This window comes from Callithrix jacchus, chromosome 19 (genome assembly GCF_049354715.1).
Source record: "Callithrix jacchus isolate 240 chromosome 19, calJac240_pri, whole genome shotgun sequence".
NCBI classification, from domain to species: domain Eukaryota; kingdom Metazoa; phylum Chordata; class Mammalia; order Primates; family Cebidae; genus Callithrix; species Callithrix jacchus.
Window position 1 is genome coordinate 34,003,883 of NC_133520.1, and position 20,855 is coordinate 34,024,737.

Genomic DNA, 20,855 nt, shown 5'->3' on the forward strand with positions numbered 1-20,855 from the left:
ACAGCTAATTTTTTGTATTTTTAGTAGAGACGGGGTTTCACCATGTTGACCAGGATGGCCTCGATCTCTTGACCTTGTGATCCACCCGCCTCGGCCTCCCAAAGTGCTGGGATTACAGGCTTGAGCCACCGCGCCCGGCCTATTATGGGTTATTTTAAGCATTCCTTCATTTTGTCTAGAATCCAGAGTGGTGCCTGAGCAAGGCATTCTGATTTTTGCAAACTGCTTGCAAATTTACCTCCAGCCTTCCCAAAACCAGAGCTGGACTACCCACCTGCCTGGGTGAGTGAAGGAAAGGGAAGGAGAAATGTAGTAAGGTAGCCCCAGTAGGAGAGAAAGATGAGTGGGGAAGTCCCAGTATGTGCTTTGAGGCATGAAGATAGCATTATGCTTGACCAAAGATAACCCCAGAGATCCTTCCTGCCCATCTTCACGGGAGCCCCCACATTCTGAGGCCACTCTACTGACCTGGAAGGGTCAGAAATGAGGAAGGGTGAGTCCTGGAGGCTGATGTCCTCTCTGCTGCTTCTCTGTGGAAAGACCAGCACTCTAAAGGCCCAGGGGAAGGTGGCTGGAGGCTGTTTCCTTGCATGAGGCCTAAGTGCCTTCATGTTTGCTATTTGGGCTTCAGGCCCATGGAGTCACTTAATCCCATGTGTTTACGTCCTGTGGCCTCAGACACCTGCTGCAGCCTTGAAGTGCCTGGGTACTAGACTACCTCTCGTCCACTCTGCTGGCCTGAATTTCTGGCCAACACTTCCGGCCCATGAGTGGCCCTTCAGGGAAGTCCCACAGTGGGTTTTCCCTGGCAACAGCAGCTGCTCTGGACCCTACGTGCTTGGTGGAGCTCAGTGAAAGCGCCAGGGATTCATGAACGCCAAATGCAGATTTTTGGGAGATGATATGATCCAGGCTGTATGATCTCATGAGCAAAGCCCATGAGATGTGGCGGACAAACTCACACAAAGGCTTCAGTTCAGGTTTTTTTTTATTCTTTTCTTTTTGGAAAACAAGGTTTTGCTCTGTTGCTCAGGTCATGGGCTCACTGTAGTGACTGCTCACTGTATGACCAAGTAATCCTCCTGCCTCAGCCTCCCAAGTAGCTGGGACTATAGGCATGTACCACCACACCCAGCTAATTTTATATTTTTTTGTAGAGATGAGGTCTCACTATGTTGCCCAAGCTGATGTTGAACTCCTGAGTTCAAGTGATCCTTCTTCCTTTGCCTCCCAAAGTGCTAGGATTACAGGCATGAGCCACTGCGCCCAGTGCCTCCAGTTTGTTTCTACACAGGGCAGAGCTGCTGACATCCGTGCCTCCCCGGATCTGAGCTTCTGCAGAGCTGCTGATTCCATCTCAGTAGAAAATGAGGGACTGGACTATGGCCCAGAATGACCCATAAGATCTTCAGGTGTCTGAAGACGTCTTAAATATACTTCTCCATTCTCTGCAGTGATTGCTAACATAACACTTAAAATGAAGAGAGCTCATTCGGTTCATCAGATGTGAACTGAGGCCTTGCAGTGTGCCAGGCCCATGGAGTGTGGGAATTACAGAGGCGACTAAGCCACCTTTCTGGCTCATGGGGAGCTCACCTCTATGGGGGAAGGCAGGTATGCCACAGGTAACTCCCCACCACGGAGGAGGTGCCAGGATAGGAATGCAAACCTCAAGTGTGGCACTAGGTGACCCTCCTCACAGGGGAAGGTGTCAGGGAATGAATGACTTTGACAGCAGGTGACTCCTGCTGTCTTAGCAGGTGAGCAGGTGATACATAGCAAAGACGACTTGGGAGGCATTCCTGGCTGTGGGAGCCGCAGCAGCACAAGGGTGGGAAGAACTACAGGTATTTCTGTATTACTGGAGAGTAGGTTAAAGTGGAAGTTAGTGTTATGGAAAGGGAGGAGCCAGCCCAAAAGATCGTTGCAGGCCACACTAAGCAACTTGGGCTCTACCCCAGGGGACCACAGACAGGTTTAAGTCAAGTCCAACTGGTATTTTAAAGGCACTACTCTTTGGTGCCCTATGGTGAGTGGAAAGTTATGGGTAGTAATAGATTAGCTAGGTCCAAAAATTGCCTACAACACAATATTATTAACACGATAGTTCTCTGCAGACTCTGCTCACTTTCCCCGCCCCCTCCCCACCTCATTTAGCTGTGCCTGCACAGGGTAGATAGAGGAAACAGAAGTTCTTGTCTCAGATGAGGCAAATCAGGGGCTCAGATCAGTCACAGATATCTGGGAAGATTCCACGTGGCATTCAGATTCATGGCTGGCAGCCTCTTAAAACAGGCCGATCCAAGAGAAAAGGGGGCCTAACTGGAAGGACGAGGGGGCCTGTCGGAAGTAGTCAGCTCTGGAGGGCCTGGTGCGCAGGGCTATCTCTCTTTCTCTCCCAGAATCCACACAGTTTCCTCTTTTGAGACTGGTGTCCTGGTTTCAAAACACATATTCTGGGACCCCACTCAGCGCCTGAATCAGTAAGGGTGTGGCCAAGGAATCTGCATTATCGATGAGCTTCCCTGGTGAGTCTCACACCAGTTCAAGTCTGAGAACACCAAGGCAGAGTTTACAAAGATGCCACAGAGGGCGTGTGAGTGCCCCAACAGAGGCCAGTTGGCAGTGGGTGGTACACTGGACCAGGCACCCCACCCCACACCCACCCTGAGAGCTGAGCCCAGGGGAGCCAGTCTAACGACAGGAGGGATCTCAAGCATGGCCTGGCCACCCTCCTACTGGAACCGCCATTTGCTTTTGTGGAGCCACCTTGCTTCAGTGTCCTCAAAGGATTGCTGCAACTGGTCATTTTGGATTCACTTCCAAACTGCTTCATTGATTTTTTCTTTATGTTTATTTATTTGAGACAGTCCCACTCTGTCACCGAGGCTGGAGTGCAATGGCGTGATCTCGGTTCCCTGCAACCACCTCCCAGGTTCAAGCGATTCGCCTGCCTCAGCCTCTAGAGTAGCTGTGTCTACATGTGCCCAACACCACAACTGCCTACTTTTTGCATTTTTAATAGAGATGGGGTTTTTGCCATGTTTGGCCAGGCTGGTCTCAAATTTCTCACCTCAGGTGATCTGCCTGCCTCGGCCTCCCAAAGTGCTGGGATTATAGGCGTGAGCCACCACACCCAGCCATGCTTCATGATTTTTTAAAGGGTGGAGTTCTGGCTTCTTTTCCCTCCATCTCACAAAGGGTCCTTAGTCAGGCAACCCCCATAGGAAGTGTTAAGGGAAGAGCCAGGCTGACCTGAAGTAGCTGCAGTTTATGTTCCTTGGAAGCTCAGAGTGACTGCCGCTGGAGCCGTATGGGTTCCTTCCCTTCACTCTCCACCAGAGACAGAGGAGGGGTGAGACAGAGGGAGCGGAAAGGAGAGTGGCAAGACAGGGAGACACAGAGGAGGAGACAGATGGGGGCCGAGGTGGGGCAGGGAGAGCCCATGAGGTCACCCAGGCCACCCTGCTCTTGCTGGTCTGTCATAATGCAGTCCATGGCTTCCTGCCACTGCAGTGGGCCCAGAGCTGGCTTAGTGCTGGAATGCAAGTGGCCATGGCTTGGAGCCTCCCCCCTGGCTGAGGGGAAAAAATTGCTGACAAATCTGCCTGGAATATCTGAGTTTTTCCAACACGGAAAGAAAACACACACACACACACACACACACACACACACACACACACACACACACGCAGTCTTATCATAAGCCTGGCAGAGCAGCTCAGGATGGAAAAATTTTATAATTGAGATGTAGATGGAGGAGGTGCCATTAAAACTGGTGGAAAACAAGCCCCACCTGCCCCCACTCTACATGGTGACACCTTTCCTGGAGCCCTTGTATCCCTCCCTGCTTTTGTCCTCACCTTGATCTGCCTTTCTTGTCCCCAAGTACTGTCAAGGACCTAGGAGATCCCCTTGGGGACACTAGAGTTTGGTGACACACAGAAAGCCCATCTCACCAAGAGTGGAGATGGTGCCCCATACCTCAGCCCTGGCCAGCTACAAACATCTGGAGGCAGGAAATTCACCAGCATCTTGGAGGAATTACATGAGTCTTAAATGGAGCTCCCAATACTACCCCAACTTCTACCTAGCAGGTCCTTGGGGACTTTCCATGGTCCCCAAACCAAACGATTCCTCCATCTCCCCATCCCTGGATACAGGGGCCATGGCTTGAAGAGATGTGAAGAAAAAAATCCTGGAGTAGGCACAGGTTAATGAGCACCTCCAGTTAGCCCTGCACAAGGGGATCAGAACGACCGCTAAGACACAAGCGAGGGAAGCGAACGTGTACAAACTGAACGGCAACTCGTGAGGATGATCGAATGTCAGAGGCACAAGTGACTTCTTGTGGGATCCCAGGGAAGGAGCCATGAGTGAGGTCTGGATGATTCTGGGAATGCTCTGGAGGGCCTGGTATTTGGACTAGACCTTTGGCGTAGAGTGGGCTTTCCATAGGGAGAGGAAACTGAAGAAAGATTTTGCTGATTCTTCAAACTGCACCTACAAGGCGAGGTCAGAGATTCTGAGCCCTGCCCTTTCTACCATAGCACCTGGGCAGGACAAAGGCAAATTCATGGATCTGAGTAGATATGAGCCCAGACTGTGACACCTTGGGCCAGTCACATGACTTCTCTGAGCCTTGATTTTCTCATCTGTAAAATGGGAATGCCAGCCATTTAATGGAGTTGCCATGAAGATGAAATCATTCAAGCCAAAAGTGCCTGGTGCATAATAAATGCTCAATGAATGTTTCTTGAGCAAATACATGTAACATGGAGCGCTTTACAAGGGATTTCTTTCACAAACACATTTTGATCCTCCCACAACATTTTGTCAGGGTCCCTGTCTCAGTCTAGTAATGTAAAGTATTACTGACCCCCATCACACATTGCAAACAGCACTCACTTATTTGGAAAGCTAAGTTCCACATGCAACATGCTGGCCCAGAAGGAAAGGAAGCGGCGCTGGAGACCTGTGTTTCATAGTTAACAAAGATAAGGACATTTTTTTCAAATGTCTGTGGGCCGGGGGCGGGGTCACACAATTGTAACTATTCACTGTTGTAACCCCATTTTCAAAAGGTGGTCTGTGAGCCATGTGAACCAAAATTTTTTGCAAAATGCAGGCCAAAATCCAGACATACTGAATCAGAAGATCAGGTAGAAGAATATGCATTTTGCACAAACTCAGGTTCATAAAACTTGGAAAGTGTTGGGAGTTTGTTGCACCTGTTGTTCTCTTAGTCTGGAACACTCTTTCCCAGACAGACGAAGGGCTTGCTTCATTCAGGTCTGTGTTTAAATGTCTGCTCCTCAGGAAGGTCTTTCCTGACTACTCAGTCTCATAGAGCAGCCTCTGTCACCTTCATCCCCTTAATGTGCTTTATTTTTCATCAAAGTACTTACAACCTGACATCATATTACTCCTATGTTTGTCTGTCATCTGGCTGTTTCACTAAAAGTAAGCTTTGTGAACATGTTCATTTACTGTTGCACCTTTAGTGCCTAGAACAGCGCTTGATACATAGTGGATATCAAGGAACTACTCATTAAATGAATGAATAACCGCTCTATGCCCTCAAAGATTGCACCGGTCATTAAGGCTGATTGCCAACTGTTTCCAGCTCTTTCCCCCTCTGAGCACATGGTAGAATTGTACTTCTGCTCCTGTTTGTAGGATGGGGTCATATGACTAGTTCTGGCCAATAAGCTGTGAGCGAAAGTGACTGGAGCTTATAAATGCTGAGGTGGGATCCTCCAGGTGCTCTCAATTTCCCTTTGGCACAGTGACTGGGAATATTAGACGTGGTGAGTCTGATGAGCAGAGAGCCCATGCCAACCTTCGAAAGGCAAGTCACGTGAGCGAGAAGGGAGTCTGTTGTTTCAGGGCACTGAGCTGTGGCGCTTATTACTGTGGTGTAGCCTAACTTGTCCTGACTCTTACAGGGATTCCATGTAGACAGTTGTGCAACTGTCAGAATCCCTGGGAGTTCCCTGAAAGCTTCGGGGATTTCAGACAACTTCAAATGCCTCAAAGCCAAACAAAACCAAAACTTCCCCTTCAGGAAGTCAGGACATGTTCTGTCCTTCCATTTTCCTTCTTACTGGGGGACTTCGGGAGGGAGGCTGGGGGACAGCAATAAAACAACTCACCCAACGGGAAAACCAACACAATCTGGGACCACCTCTGAAGTGACCTCACCCCTGACCACACACTCCAAACTCATGGTCGTAATCCTTCCCTTTGGTCAAAAATAAAAGCAGCACAGGCACTCTGCTGGGAGTGAGTCACAAACAGAAAAAAGTTGATGGGTTTGAGCCAAGGGGATCTACTAACAAGAAGGAAAACTCCCAGTGGAGGTGTTTCAGCAGATGCTGTAGTCTTACCTTTGTCATCTGGATGACCAGACAGATCCAAAAAATGTTAAAGTCCAGGTATCTGACACTACCCCAGCAATGTCCTGAGCTTATAATGAGACCAGAGTTTATTTAGCACTTTTTCCCTGGGGAAGAAGGAGTAAGTTGCTATTTATGTAGGGTGTGTGTGTGTGTGTGTGTGTGTGTGTGAGAGAGAGAGAGAGAGAGAGAAAGAAAGAGAGAGAGTAAGAGAGAGAGAGAGGTCTATGTGTGTGTTGTGGGAGGGGGGAATGCTATTTCAGGGAAGAAGGAGACTGGGTTGGAAAACTGGCATCGGAGAAGACACCTCCCAGCCAGGGAGCCTCATGCTGAGGTTGAGGAGGGCAACTACCTGCCCCGACTCTAATTTCTTGGCTCAGGGAGATGAACCTTAAGATAAACTTTATGATAAACTTTTTGGATTGGTTACATGAAATTACATTATTAATATCTCCATTTTCATCTCCTTTCCCACCCCAGAAGCCAAATGCAGGGCTCTGGCCCTGCACAATCTCCTCCCACATTCATGCTGAGAGCAGCCACTGCCACTCCCAAACCAGAGCTGCAAGAGGAAAACAAAAATCAGAGCATTTTTCTGTATAGCCCAGACAACTGGAGAAGAGTTTTATGCCTGATGCTTCCAGATAGTCCTCAGTTTCCCATGGCCAGAGCTGACGCTTCTCTCCATGAGTCTCTCTATCCAGGAAATCTGGGCTGGACTGCCCAAACCATGCTTTGAGGCTGCCAGGAAGGACAGAGATGGAGACTGTTAGCAATTATTTCACAAATGGCATTTCAAAACCGATCTTCCAGGGATGCACCTGTTGTCAGATCTCTGCTGCTTCTTGCCCCACCAGGCTGTCACTCAGAGCTCAAACTGGGTCCATGCCCAGGACCTCACCCATCCACTGCATTCCTGGGAGGGAATGAGTCTCAAGTGTGTGGAGATGGGCAACAGAGTGTGGACCCAGCAAATATTCATATGGAATACAGTTTTCTGCAACAACCCCAAGAGAAGTGCTTGCAGAAAAAGTGGGAGATGGAAATGAGAACACAAAGGCAAATTGTATTTTCCCTTTTATACCTTCAGCAGAAAGTATTCAGGAATAGCCCCCATTGGGCTTTTCTCTGTCATGTCCACTGAAGTACACTCATCCTGGGGAGAAGGAACAGAGAAGCCCATTCTCTGATCACCACCTCAGACCCGGAGCAATGGTTTCCCAGGTGGGGGCCCTGGATCTACAGCATCAACACCTGGGAACTTGCTAAAACGGAGCCCTCTCAAACCCCAGCCCCAGACCTATAAATTTTGAAACTTTGGGGATGGAGCCCAATAGTCTTAACTGGGCTTAAATAATCCAGGTGACTGTGATGTATACCAAGGTTTGATGTAGCAAAAGCAGGGTTAGGAGAGGGAAGAGGAAAGGTAGAGGAGGAGTGGGGCAGAGGTAGTGGCCTGTGGCTCACACACCTTATCCGTCATCGGAGCTCCTCTGGTAGCACTGTGGGGTTGACCTGTCCTATAGGTCATTCCTCAGAAACCACCTCGTAGGGTGAGCTCCGGCCTCTGGTGAGCCCCAGAACCCCAGGAACCTCTCCTTTGCTACAGATTTGGGAGGCAGAGGACTATGAGTACCACGAGGGAGAAGCCATGGAGCAAAGCTGGCTGGGAATTCCCTGGTTACTGGACTCTGGAAATTTTAGGAATTACCTCCTAGGGAAAAGGCAAAAGCAAAAGTGAAGATTCCCCTAGGAAGCACTAGAGGGAGACTCATTTCTGGTCTGGGAAGAGACCGGAGAGACGAGGTCCAGAAGAATTTCGACTATTCTTCCAAAGAGCGACCATGCTAGACGGACCAGACCGTACCGGTGTTAAGTGCCCACATTACCACTCAGCTGTGTCCCCACCTCCAGCCCAATGTACAGTTAAGGAAATTGGGGTTCAGAGTTCCAGGAGTCCTCTTTATCCATGAGATGGGCCAATTTCCATGGGCAAAGGTGCCTGTCTGTGGGAGCAACTACATAATTTGTGGGAACCAGTGCAACAAGAAAACGCCCAGACCTTTGTTCAAAAAGTGACTTTCAAGATGGTAACCACAGAGCAATAAACCAGACAGGGGTCCCTGAAGCAAATCCATGGGACAAAGTGCCGGGAGAAAGGAGTTCTCTCTTTGGGTCCCACGAGTGAACCGTCCATACCAGGTACCAATAGGGCATTTAGGGGAAGCGGTATCTCCACAGTAATTATTCGAGCAGCTGTGGGGAGTGGAGGGTTGGCTAAGGAGGATAAAGCTCCCCCAGCTGTTGGGGCGCGGGAGTGTTCTCTCAGTCGGGGGGGCGGGGGGGGGGGCCCAGTCTTCCGGGAAAGAGGAATTCCTTACCAGGCAGGGCTGCGAAGGGAGGGGAAATCCAATCAGAGCGAAAGTCGCACGTGGACAGCTCTGCCAGCCCCGGCTGCGCTGGCGACTTCCTGCGGTCCAGCCTTGGGACCAGGAGCGGCTGTGGGAGCGCGCGCGGGGCATTCCAGGTCCGCGTGGAGCTCGGCTCTAGAGGGGGCGGCGGGCGGCGCCCAGCGGAGAATGGAAGGGCGGAGGATCACGGCCCGCAGTCGGCGTGATCAGCGGGAGCGGGGCGGGCGGACGCCTAGACGGAGGGGCCCTCCTCCGACCCCATCCAGCCAATTCCCAAGCCTTTTCCTCCGACCTGCTCCATTTCGGGGCGCGTGGGGGTGCGGGGGGTGGCGCGGACCTGGTGTTGCGGGGAATGATCCCCGGGTAAGAGGCAGGGCTGAAGGCCGAGGGCCCCCAGCAGAAATGCGCCCTCTGAACTCTACTGTACCGAGGCGCTACTCTGCGGAATCCTACAGCTGCTCCCAGTGAAGACGCCCCCAGATCCACAGTGGCGCAGAGGTCGCCCCGCACGTACCCTACCCCTCTGTCGGTCGGGGGTTCCCTCGGGTCTTCCTTCCTGCCACTCCGAATCGCCCCGCCCCCGCCCCGCCCAGCAGTCTGCGGTCCCTTTAAAGGCGCGGTGGTGTAGGGCCGCCCCTTCTCTCGGGGCTGGCTCGGGAGTAGCGCTGTTGCAGAAGCCGCCGCTGCGGAAGGCGCAGCCACCAGCCGGGCATGGCCATGGCGTCCCCGGCTGTCGGGCAGCGCTCATACCCGTTACTCTTGGATCCCGAGCCGCCGCGCTATCTGCAGACCCTGAGCGGCCCGGAGCCGCCGCCGCCGCCCCACGACCGGTCCTCGCGCTGCTGTGTCCCGGGGCCCCTCTCCACTGCGCCCGGGGCGCATGAGGGGCGCAGCGCCCGGAGGACTGCCCGGGGGAACCTGGAGCCCCCACCCCGGGCCTCCCGACCCTCTCGCCCGCTCCGGCCTGGACTGCAGCAGAGACTGCGGCGGCGCCCTGGAGCGCGACCCCGCGACGTGCGGAGCATCTTCGAGCAGCCTCAGGATCCCCGCGTCCCGGCTGAGCGAGGCGAGGGGCACAGCTTCGCCAAATTGGTGCTGCCGGTAGGCCCCGGCTGGTGTGACCTGTGCGGACGAGAGGTGCTGCGGCAGGCGCTGCGCTGCACTAGTAAGTGTCAGAGCAGATGAGGGGCGCGCGGGGACACCGCAGTCTGGGGGCGAAGGACTGCGAGGGCCCTGGGGCAGGGAGGGAGGGGCCATTACCCTCTCTGGCTCCAGGGGAGCCCCGACCATAAGGAGGTAATGTCTGGGAACACTCTGCTCCTTAGTTCCCTGGCCAGTATCCTTTAGCGCCTGCCCACTGCCTCGGTATGGTTATGCGGTATTTAACAGATAGATACCTGTCTCCTGACAGGTGCGTGCCTCCGCCCTACACACACACACACACACACACACACACACACACACTCTTGCACGCAGGTTGTGTGGTGTGGGGTGTTGGCCTCGGCGGCAAGGTCATTATGTCATCTACCTATGCATCCTCATGCTTTTGTTGTGAGTTCTTGGGAGTGGATTGTGAGGCTGCTGTTGAGATGAGCGGTTGACCCTGGCTTATTAGGGTTAATGACAAAACGCTTGTTTGTCCTCCTATGGTACAAGCTCAGACCTATCTTCCAGGGGGACCTATTGGGACAGAGAAGAGACCTAGTTAGGCTTTGGATAAAGGCAGGCTGTGAGGCTGAAGAGAGCCCGAAGTCACCCTGAACTTGTACCCCCTCCTGCCTTTCACCTCTGGCCCCTCAAACCTTTGGACTGTGCTCCGATGTTTGGCTGTCCCCTGCCTCCTCCCCCTCCTCCTCCTGGGTTCCTGTCCCCATCATCATGCTCTAACATTACTCAACTCCTGACAGGGTCCCTTCCTCTCCCCAGCTCTCAGGGTCCTCCAGTCACCTCCTGAGCCAGGCTCTTCTCAAAGCCAGGAAACACTGGGACTCCCAGTGTATAGATTTTCTGAGCCAATCTTCAGTCTTCTTGGGGGTTTATTATTTTTCTCCTCCTTCAGTTAGGGGTGTGTATGCCTTTAATAGATGTCCACCCTCCACCCTTGCCCTGGTATTTGCTCTTGCATGATTAGCAAAGGCTATCCATAGCCATGTGTTCATGTGTTTACATGGACATTTCAAATATCTGAAGCCCAAAGCACAGACAATGGTACAGCCTCTAACAAGCATCTCTGGAAATGGATTGTGGTTTGCATCTTTCAGCAAAGGCCCTTCCCCCATGACAGCAGCCTCACATCTCCCATCCCACTGCAGCGTTGGGCAGCAGCAGCGATTTCCACGTCAGGAAAACCCTATCTTCTGCCTGCAGTCTGCAGCCAAGGCTGCTCGGTGTTTGGTGTGCCACCCACTGCAGCTGGCTGCAGGGAAATAGAGCTCAGAGTCTAAGCCTGGGTCAAGTGGAAGGGCAAGTGGGGGCTGCTCTTTCCTCCTCCACCAGAACCCCCAGTTCAGGTGCTCATTAAGAAGGAAGGAGCAAAGGTGTGTAGAGGAATATGTTTCGGGTAGAGGGGCTGTTGTGTAGAGGTAGTCGTCCCTCAGTAAATGCCTTTGACTGCAGTAGAATCCAGTGCAACTTGCCTTTGGACGTGTCGGCAGCGTTTGCAATTTCAAGATTCTCTTACTGCATCCAACAACCCTACACACAGGGAGAGAGGTGGGAACCTCACTACAATGGGTTTTATTACAGCTGGAATCCCAGGAAATCCGTTTCATTGGCATTCTACTTTGTATTTAGACTTTGGGGGACTAAGATTTAGCACAGTTTTGTCATTTCCTTTTTTTTTGGTTTGGTGATAATGGTGCATTTGTGTGTATTTGCATGTGCCTGTGTGTGATACTCCACAATTAAGTGAATTTATTCTCATGTGACGTCAGAATCGTCGATCTCCTTGATTAAGTCATACATCGTTTCTAGTGGCAGGAAGATCCAGGCCCTCCGTGCAGTACCTCTGACTTCGTGTGACTTGGCGAGGTCTTTTTACTTTCCCGGGTTCTCACAGCCCCCACATAGTTGGTTTAATGCTATCGATGTCTGAACACTGGAGAGGAAGCCAAACTGGAACCGAGGGTTACAGAAAGAAGTCTCTGTTTGTCATTATTAATATTTAACTAATTGTGAACCTATGGCTGGATGGCAAAAGTTGAGAAATATTCTGATGTGTAGATGAGGGCTGGCAGGTGGAGTCACAGCAGGCCAAACTCGCTGAGCATCTTTCTTTAAGTTGAAGGTCTGATTCCGTGGTGGGGTTGCTTTGTCTTCATTTTTAAAAGCAACAGTCAGAAAGAGAACTTTTAAAATGCCATACCACGCAGTAATGAAGAGTATAGACTGGAACCAGAGCCCTGGGTTTGAATCCTGACTAACACTTAGTCCCCATGTGACCTCTGGACAGCTCTGTGTTCTGATTCCTTGTTTAAAAAAAGATGATATTACCTACTTCATCTTGTTAATGTGAGAATTAAATGGATTAATATACATAAGGCACTCAGAACAGGGCCCAGCAAACTGCAATACAAATCTTTAATTCAATAGGAATATTATTGTCACCTCCCATCCAACAGCTATAACAACTAGTCTGGGCTCATGACACCTCCTAGGGTTACCTTTCTAAGCAGCGAGAACAATTTGCAAACTCTGCCTGGTTGCTGAGCTCACTGGGGAAGTGACTGCCATAGGCATCCCAGAAAATTTGGCTATTAGGTGTCCTCTAGGAATGCCACTCCTACCCAAGGTCCTGCTGTGGCTGAGGAGACCCTTCTGTGCCTGGCTTAGGGGCCTCAAAGGCGTTGCTTCCTTGTCTTTGTGTTTCTTGCACCCAGCAGAGTGCCAGGCACAGAGCAGGGTCTCACTATGCAGTGACTGATGAGAGTGATGGCTTCTTTGTGCTATTGAATATCCCTGCCCTTGGAAACAAGCAGAAGGGCAGTAGGTTTGTGAATGATATCTGTCTTAATAGGGGGCTGACACTGGGTGGGAACCATGTTGGCAGAAGGGGCTTTTAGCAAGGAAAGCATTTTGGAAACACCCTTCTCGTTGTCTACCTTTCTAGCAAAAGTTCATCTAACCTAAGCTTACCCTACTTCAAGATCTGTAACCAAGCTCTGGTGAATGCTGGATTTGTGAACAGGGAAGTTCAGGGTCAATATGAATTTCTAGCATGAAAGAAATCATAGTTGTTAGATAGAGAAGGAAATCCAGTGGGGATCTGTGGAAAGACAGAGAGAGAAAGAAAGGTAGTGTGAGTGCATGTGTGTGTTTTGGGGTGGGGGTGGGGGTGGTGATGGTGAGAATCCATTTCTAGCATTCTAGGAGGGAATGGTCAACAGCGAATAACCAGAGAAACTCACTGGCTGCCCTTTGGCTTTGTTCTCAGGGACTTTTCCTTGCTGATTCTGTTCCTTACTGTTCCTTCTGTAGAAGGCACATGGAGGTGGCCTTTTACCTTTCATCTCATTTTCGTGGCTACATGAGCTATCCTGGACCAGGGGATGGTCTGGCACTTGGAGAACCCAAGCCTGACTCAAACCTTCCTGGAGGGGCTTAGACACACTGTGGCCATTGTCAGTGAATGCCACCTGTCTGCTCCTGGAGTCAGAGTCTCTCTCCAGAGGGGGGTTATTCAGAGCTGCGAAGTGTTAAGTGATTGGAATTACATGGTTGAAAGGGAGGCCCTGCCTAGGGCTCATCATTTCTAACCTCCCCACTCTGTGGTAGATTTTAATGACGCTGTGAATACGAGGCCCTGCCATGCAGCCCTCAGGGAAGGGCACCGGGACTATTCTTGTTGAGAATGGCTGATGTCTCCCCGGGCCTCTACTCTGGTCTCTCTAGTCTTGCTGCTGTGCTGTTGGCTGGGTTCAACCCCACTTTCTGCACAGCTGGAGCCACCTGCGTGACAGCCCTCAGACGCTGCATTGACTTCCTCTAGCAGAGAAAGGTCTTCATGGCAGGCCTCTTGGAAATTGTCCTGTGTGGTTCTGGTGGCTTCTGTATTTATTTGCCTTGGGCATTTGGAAGGTATTTGTGCACCCAGCAGCACTGAGTGTGTTTGCCTTTAGAGTTTAAGAAAATGAAGCACAAAAATTGATATTTTGTTGTTCAAGATTGTGGGGATCCCCCACTACAAGCCCTCTCCTACCTCTGACTGTAACTGGGTTCTTGTTGGGTAAGGTCCTATTGGAGGATGTGTGTGTTAGGGGCCAGGGAACGAGCCTGGAATGCTTTCAAAGAGGCCTTCTCAGCTCCCCACACTGCAGCCCATTTTTCCTCTCCTCCCTGCTTCCTGTCTTATCAAAAGATGAAAGTGAAAGGATTAAATGTGGGCTTAATTTTCCCCACTATTCATCAGAGCATGAAATTTTCTGATTATGGAGTGTGGGGGGCTTGAATCCCAGGTACAGTCAAAAATGATTAATGCCACTTGTCTGCCAGCCTAATTAGACTTGGTAATGAACATGTGTGTTTGCCTGCTGATCCTGTGGAGTTATTAGGTGGAAGTGAATTGACATCTCCCTGCAGCATGAGGGTTTGGTCTGATATCCCCTCTCTTCTCCCCAATTCTACTGGTGAATCAGCCTGTGCCAGCCTGGTAGGTAGTCCCTGAGTGACAAAGAAAAGACAGTCCCCAGCCCAGTCCCATGGGCCCTGCCTGGGTGGGAGAGTGAATTTATCCTGTCAGGGAGCCACCTCCTGTGAAGTATATGCAGGTCAGGAGCCAGAGGCTCGGGAGAAGCTGCTGCCAGGCTGAGCCCAGGTCTGAGAATGGGCATAAGAGGAATTCTTCGCATGTTAGTAGTGCCTTTTCTCTGAAGAGCCCAAAGTGTTTTCATGCCCACTGCTATATTCATGCTTAAAATAGCTTCATACTTAACTCACATTGAAAGGGAGCTCACCCTGGCTGGGTGTGGTGGCTCACACCTGTAATCTCAGCACATTGGGAGGCCAAGGGAGGCAGATCACCTGAGGTTGGGAGTTCGAGACCAGCCTGAGCAACATGGAGAAACCCCCATCTCTACTAAAAATATAAAACATTAGCTGGGTGTGGTGACACATGCCTGTGATCCCAGCTACTCAGGAGGCTGAGGCAGGAGAATTGCTTGAACCTAGGAGGTAGAGGTTGTGGTGAGCCAAGATCATGCCATTGCACTCCAGCCTGGGTAACAAGAGCAAAACTCCATCTCAAAAAAAAAAAGAGTTACCTGGCCAGGAGTTACCTGCTGACTTTGCCAAGGACAGTGGTAAAGTTAGAATGTCTCAGGTAGGCCTCATTCTGACAGGTCTTTAAGGCTTTGATGCCATCTAAGGTCCTCAAGCCATTTCCCCCATTTTGGGCTTTGTAGCCAGCACCTCTGTGTGAGAGGCACCTACCTGAGATGGGATGGTCATGGGTGGGTCCCAGCCCCTGCACCCCAGTGTTCTCCCACAGGGCTCTCTCTGGCTCCCACAACTGCCCCTCATTCCTCAGTTTTCCCATGGAGGGCATCTGCTGGCATTCTTGCCCTACCCAGGCTTACTATGAAGGCTGCTAGGAACGTGTAAAAACATCTCTAGCCTCACCAGAATGCCCTTCCTGTTCGCATTCCTTAGATGGCAAGGTGAGTATTCTTGGGTGAATAAGTATTTGTGGGTATACAAAGCATGCAGGCTCCCCACACCCAGCCCTTCTGCGGGAACCATGTTCCGGGGCTCAGTCAGCACCAGCTGGTGTGATCTCCTTCTCATGAGCTTGCAGACCTGGGTCTGTGCTGGTGGCAGGAAGCTTTCGGCCTCCCCGCAGGGTCTCGCTGGTCTCTGCTGACTCTGGGCACCTGCCCCTCCTGCAGAGCTCTGCTCTGACTCTCCATGGCTGGGTGGGGAATGGCTGGCAGCAGCTGGGAAGGCCGGGCCTGACTGGGGAGATGGTTTTGCATTTAGTCATTTTCAGTTTTTTTCCAAGAGTTTTGGCAAGCCTCTTTCCACATGTTCCAGGCTGGTTCTCAGGGTCAGAAGGAACGAAGAGCCAGTTTTGGAGCTTTAGGGGTGGAGGTGATGATGTTAGACAAGGCAGGAGGCTGGGTTTCCTGGGGGCACTGGTTTAAGTGGAATAAAATCCAGGCTTGGAAGCAGTCTCGGGTTGCCCCGCCCCCAAGATCAAGACTATCTTGACTCAGACCTGGGGAAGTGACATTTGGGTATTTTCTGAAGCACATAACCATGCTAAGGAGACCTGGGCCGAGCCTGGTGGACCCTAAGAACTCTCCGTGATGTGGTCTTTGGCTAAAGTGGCCCCAAAGGCCGTGCCGGGCCTGTTTTAGCGTATCTGTGGTTTCTAGCATACACAAAGGTTTGTGAGAGATGTACTCATCAGGAAATCTTTGAGGTTCAATTCTCCTTTTTTTGCCCTTTTTGGAGAGGAAGGAGGAAGAGCAGTGGGGTCCCTCCTGGCATCGTAGCATGTCTCCAGCCTCCCAGGGGAGAATGCCCCACTTTGGCTGAGGGGTCTGGTGACCCCTGAGAATTGTAGTAGGTTCCAAGATTTTCTTTTGGATTTTTCTACCTATAATGAATGCCCTGGCCCCATTTGAGGGCATGGGGTGGAGGGTTGGGGGGAGTGCCAGATGTCTGTGCCGAGGGTCTATAAGAGGGGTGGCGTTGGAAGTGCAGTATATTTCTTGTTGTGTGACACTGGGCAGGTAGGCCGATGGCTGAGAATGACATTTACCTGTGACAGGTTTATTCTTTGGTGGAGGGCCTGTGTTCTTCTCCCTCTGCTCCCCATATGTTTTTGAAAAAAACGTATCTCCAGAGTAGGGCAGGTCTTATTTAGATGTCTGCCGTGGCCATTGGCTGGGGCTGCTAGGAAATTAAAACTTGGCTTATGTGGACCTTTAAGAAATTAGACTCCAGGTTCATGAAAGTCAAGCCAAAAAGAAGAGTGATGTTTTTATTTTTTTTATATCCTTTTATGTTTTGTTTCTACTGGACGCTAGATCTGGAAAAGAATTATCATTGTGTTTGCTGAAGATGCAAAGCTGGCATTCTGTGAACCTGCTAGAATGAGAATATTCACGTAGTATAGGAAGAGTTCAGAATGGCAAAGAAATTGTGGGAGCAGAAATAAATTCCATTGCACTTGGCTGTCAGGAAAGCCTTTCCATGGGAACTGCCTCTGACCGGTCTGGAGTTCTCTTGTGAGGGCGGTAGGGCTGATTTAATCATGGGCCATCTCACAGATGAGGAAACGGCACATTCAGGGAAGTCGAATGACTTCACTAAGATAACCCAGATCCTTAGCAGCAAAACCAGCACCAGAACCCAGCATGGGATTTTGACTTAGGCTAACATCATTGATGATACAAGTTAGTTGAGTTTACTTCTTCATCTGCCGCCCTTCTGCCAGTGAATGCTGAAATGTCCAAAAATAGGAGGTACAGGCAAAAAAAAAAAAAACAAAAACTGAGCCACATACATGCTAGAGAATCAGCTAGTGCCGGACAATTGAGAGTTGACTCCACTGAGCCAATTTTCAACAATCAGTTTCTAAATTGATATCAGCGTATGTAAATCAAGAGCTCTTTCGACAAAGGGTAAAGTTTTTCTGTATCCTAAGATGAAGAAACAAGTGTGTCTCTCCCCACTCCCACCTCACCTCGTAGGTGTTCAGTGTGTGTAGAGGGTGGGCATGGAAATGCAGGTAGAAGACCTTTTTCTGTTCACTCCTCCTCCTTGCCATGGCCAAGCTCTCAGAGTTCATGACACAGGACTAGCCAGGAACCAAAGTGAAATTAACAGATTGAATCTGCCAGGCACATTGGCTCAGATCTGTAGTCCCAGCACTTTGGGAGGCCAAGGCAGGTGGATCACCTGAGGTCAGGAGTTCGAGACCAACCTGGCCAACCTGGTGAAACCTCATCTCTACTGAAACTACAAAAAAAAAATAGCTGGGTGTGGTGGCACATGCCTGTAATCCTAGCTACTCTGGAGGCTGAGGCAGGAGAATCACTTGAACCCAGGAGGTAGAGGTTTCAGTGAGCCAAGATTGTGCCATTGCACTCTAGCCTGGGCAGCAGAGCAAGACTGTCTCAAAATAAAAACAAAAACAAAAAACCCAGTGGGATCCTAAAGAGGACAGCTAGGGTGAAGAAGAGATGGATGGGACTGGACGATAAACTGAGGTCGCCTAATGGACCTCTGGTTCTAATCTCAGGCAGCGATGTGGCCCCATGAGAAACAGTACATCTTGGGAAATCTCCACCCCCAACCCAGCTCTGACTCCGTGTATTCTTCTAGGACTGTCTCTCATTTGGAAACAGGTACCATTTCTTACTTCTCTTGCTAACTTGCAGGAGGCTGTTTTTTCCATCCAAGTTGAATGGAAGTTGGAGACTTTGTGGTTTCTACTGAAACAATTATGTGGGTTTTTTTTTAAACATCTGAAGAAAGTACTAAGCACCCCCCTCAAAAAATAAAACTTCAGAGATGCCTTATTATTCAAATGGAACAACATATTCTAGCTGTAACTTGAGAGTTTTGAGAGAAAGGTTGAGCATGTTGTCTCTGAATGTCTATCCTGTTGATGAGTGTTTTTTAAAAGCAATCTGGAGGTACCTTTATATAAAATAGGGTGATCATATATTGTACCCCAGCAATGAAGATGGTGAAGGCTGTTGCTTCAAATTGTGCTGAGCCTTGGCTGGGCTCCCCTTCAGCATGGAGGTCATTGAGCCATGGCTTACATGTCAGAGACAGCAAGAGGTCATTGCAGGCATTCTCCTGCCTCTAGGTAGTGCTCCTCCCGGACCATTTATTTAGTTTTCCAAGGGTCAGGAATGAAGATCCTAGAGCTTCCTAAAGCCCCATCCCCAGACTCTGCCAGTTCTTAAGGTCAGCATATTCTCCAGCCCAAATGGGGAATTTGCAAGGGATTTCCCCCCATTACATGTGACCCATTTTGTTTTGTTTTGTTTTTTGTTTTTGAGACTGAGTCTTGCTCTGTTGCCCAGGCTGGAATGCAATGGTGCAATCTCAGCTCACTGCAACCTCTGCCTCTCAGGTTCAAGCAATTCTCCTGTCTCAGCCTCCCGAGTAGCTGGGACTACAGACTCATGCCACCATGCCTGGCTAATTTTTTTTGTATTTTTAGTAGAGATGGGGTTTCACCACATTAGCCAGGATGTTCTCGATCTCCTGACCTTGTTATCTGTCTGCCTCGGCCTCCAAAGTGCTGGGATTACAGAAGTGAGTCACCGTGCCAGGCCGTGATACATATTTTAAAGTTCCTCCAGATGCCCCATGCTCTCTTCTTTGTGGGTGGGAATGGGAATGAACCCTTTCCGTGCTCAGCCAGGAGGGAGTTCCTGGGCCCTCTTGGAGATCTTGGGTGCAAGGACCAGAGTTGCGGTGGGGCAAGGAACTTGGCTCCTACCCCTTGCTTAATGGTCCCAGGTATCACTTCAGGACCTGGACTTGCTTCTGCCCTTCTTCTGGTCCAGAGGTTCTTGGTGAACTACAGAGGCTACCATGAAGGCCACAGGCAGTTCCCTTCTCCCCGAGGAAGCATCAGGGAGAAAGAACCAGTCCAAAACTGAGGAACGGTGGCATTTTGGGGGTTTCTATATTAAAGAATTGACTTACAAACAATGTGTGTGTATTGCTTAGCCCCCTCCCCATAGTGTGGGTGAAGGCCCTCTGTAGTCCAGGGTGACCGAAATGGAGACTTGGTCCCATTTCCTCCTTCTAGGAGGGCGGCAGGTGATGGGGAGCCTCGTTGGAGGACCAGAGTGTAGCTTACATTTGTTCCACCAACAATTCCTTCTCTGAGTAAGCCCAGGGATATGGCCTTTGGGATAGGATGCACTTCAGCAGTCTCTTTGGCCTGAGGGAAGATGACGGCACAAAGGAATTGGGCCAGAGGTTGGTGGTTGCGAGTGCACAGGGAATGACATATCTGCCTGCACTCCTGAGTGTGGACTTCCTGGACCTAACATTGACCTGAGCACAGACCTAAGTGCATCTTCCACCAGAGAGTCTGCAAGTGTGTGAGTCCTCTGAGGTGCATTTCCCCTGGTTAAGGGACAGGTGTCCCTGCTGGGGATGGTGGCTTCATGCCTGTAATCCCAGCATTTTGGGAGGCTGAGGCAGGATGATCCCTTGAGTCCAGGAGTCAAGACCAGCCTGGAGAACACGGTTGGACCCCAACTGTACAAAAAATATAAAAATTAGCTGGGTGTGGTGGTGCCACCTGTAGTCTCAGCTACATGCTGGGGGGTGGGAGGATCGCTTGTGCCCAGGAGGTTGAGGCTGCAATGACCCATGACTGGATCCTTGAACTCCAACCTGGGCAATAGAGTGAGATCCTGCCTCAAAAGAAAAAAAGAACAAGTGTCCCTTCTTCATGTTAAACTGGTCCCAGCCGGTGGGGTGGTTGGCAGGTGAGTCCTGTCATCTCTGGGCAGCCCAGGAGGGGCACCACTTTCTAGGGGCTTTTCTGGAAGGCTCTGCTGCCTGTCTGGTGCCAGTCTTCTGTCTTGGACTGGGCAACAGGGCCTCTCAGAACTTTTCTACTAGGTCTTGGCAGCTTCTGGGAGTCAGAGTGAAGGAATACTCTTTGAGTACTGTTTTGGGGCATTTCTGTCCTTTTGCAGGAGACTTCTTTTTCACCACCCTACACTCTTAGGGTCACATCCGTTTCTGCTCAGGTATCTGGTCTCAGATAAATGAATGGCCAGACCCTCTTCAAAGCAACACTACCTCCTGATGGGCCCTTCCCCCACCCTGGGCTTAGGATGGGAGGATGTGAATTAGCCCCAGTTTGTCCCCTAGGAGCCTGTACAGCTGGTGAAGCATTATTAACCCACCATCCCCAAAGAAATCCATTAATGAGCTCCTGGGCTGGGCACGTGGTGTGAGGTAACCGATCACTTCTGTCGTCGGAAACTTTGGAGACATTGATTTTCAGACTCACAGACTGAGAAGTGAGGCTTAGGGCAGGCTCTTCCCTGCAGCCTGT

General features: G+C 50.5%; 2 protein-coding genes and 1 long non-coding RNA gene across 3 annotated transcripts in view; 2 read left to right on the forward strand and 1 right to left on the reverse strand.

Moving 5' to 3' along the window:
* IKBKE (inhibitor of nuclear factor kappa B kinase subunit epsilon) overlaps positions 1–4,771 on the forward strand; it is a 32,840-nt gene extending 28,069 nt beyond the window's left edge. The window contains exon 21 of the mRNA XM_054248216.2: positions 1,295–4,771. Within this exon, the coding sequence (XP_054104191.2) occupies positions 1,295–1,331 (37 nt within the window). The 3' untranslated portion in view covers positions 1,332–4,771. The remainder of the gene's footprint in view (positions 1–1,294) is intronic.
* On the reverse strand, positions 4,657–9,391 carry LOC144580405 (uncharacterized). Its single transcript, XR_013529865.1, has 2 exons — positions 8,780–9,391; positions 4,657–7,139 (listed from the first exon to the last, which is right to left on the reverse strand). It is a non-coding gene; the product is annotated as an uncharacterized LOC144580405 (long non-coding RNA).
* Positions 9,392–9,445: 54 nt separating this feature from the next.
* The window catches only part of RASSF5 (Ras association domain family member 5), an 81,494-nt gene continuing 70,084 nt past the window's right edge, over positions 9,446–20,855 (forward strand). Inside the window, exon 1 of the mRNA XM_002760730.5 lies at positions 9,446–9,974. Within this exon, the coding sequence (XP_002760776.1) occupies positions 9,521–9,974 (454 nt within the window). The 5' untranslated portion in view covers positions 9,446–9,520. The remainder of the gene's footprint in view (positions 9,975–20,855) is intronic.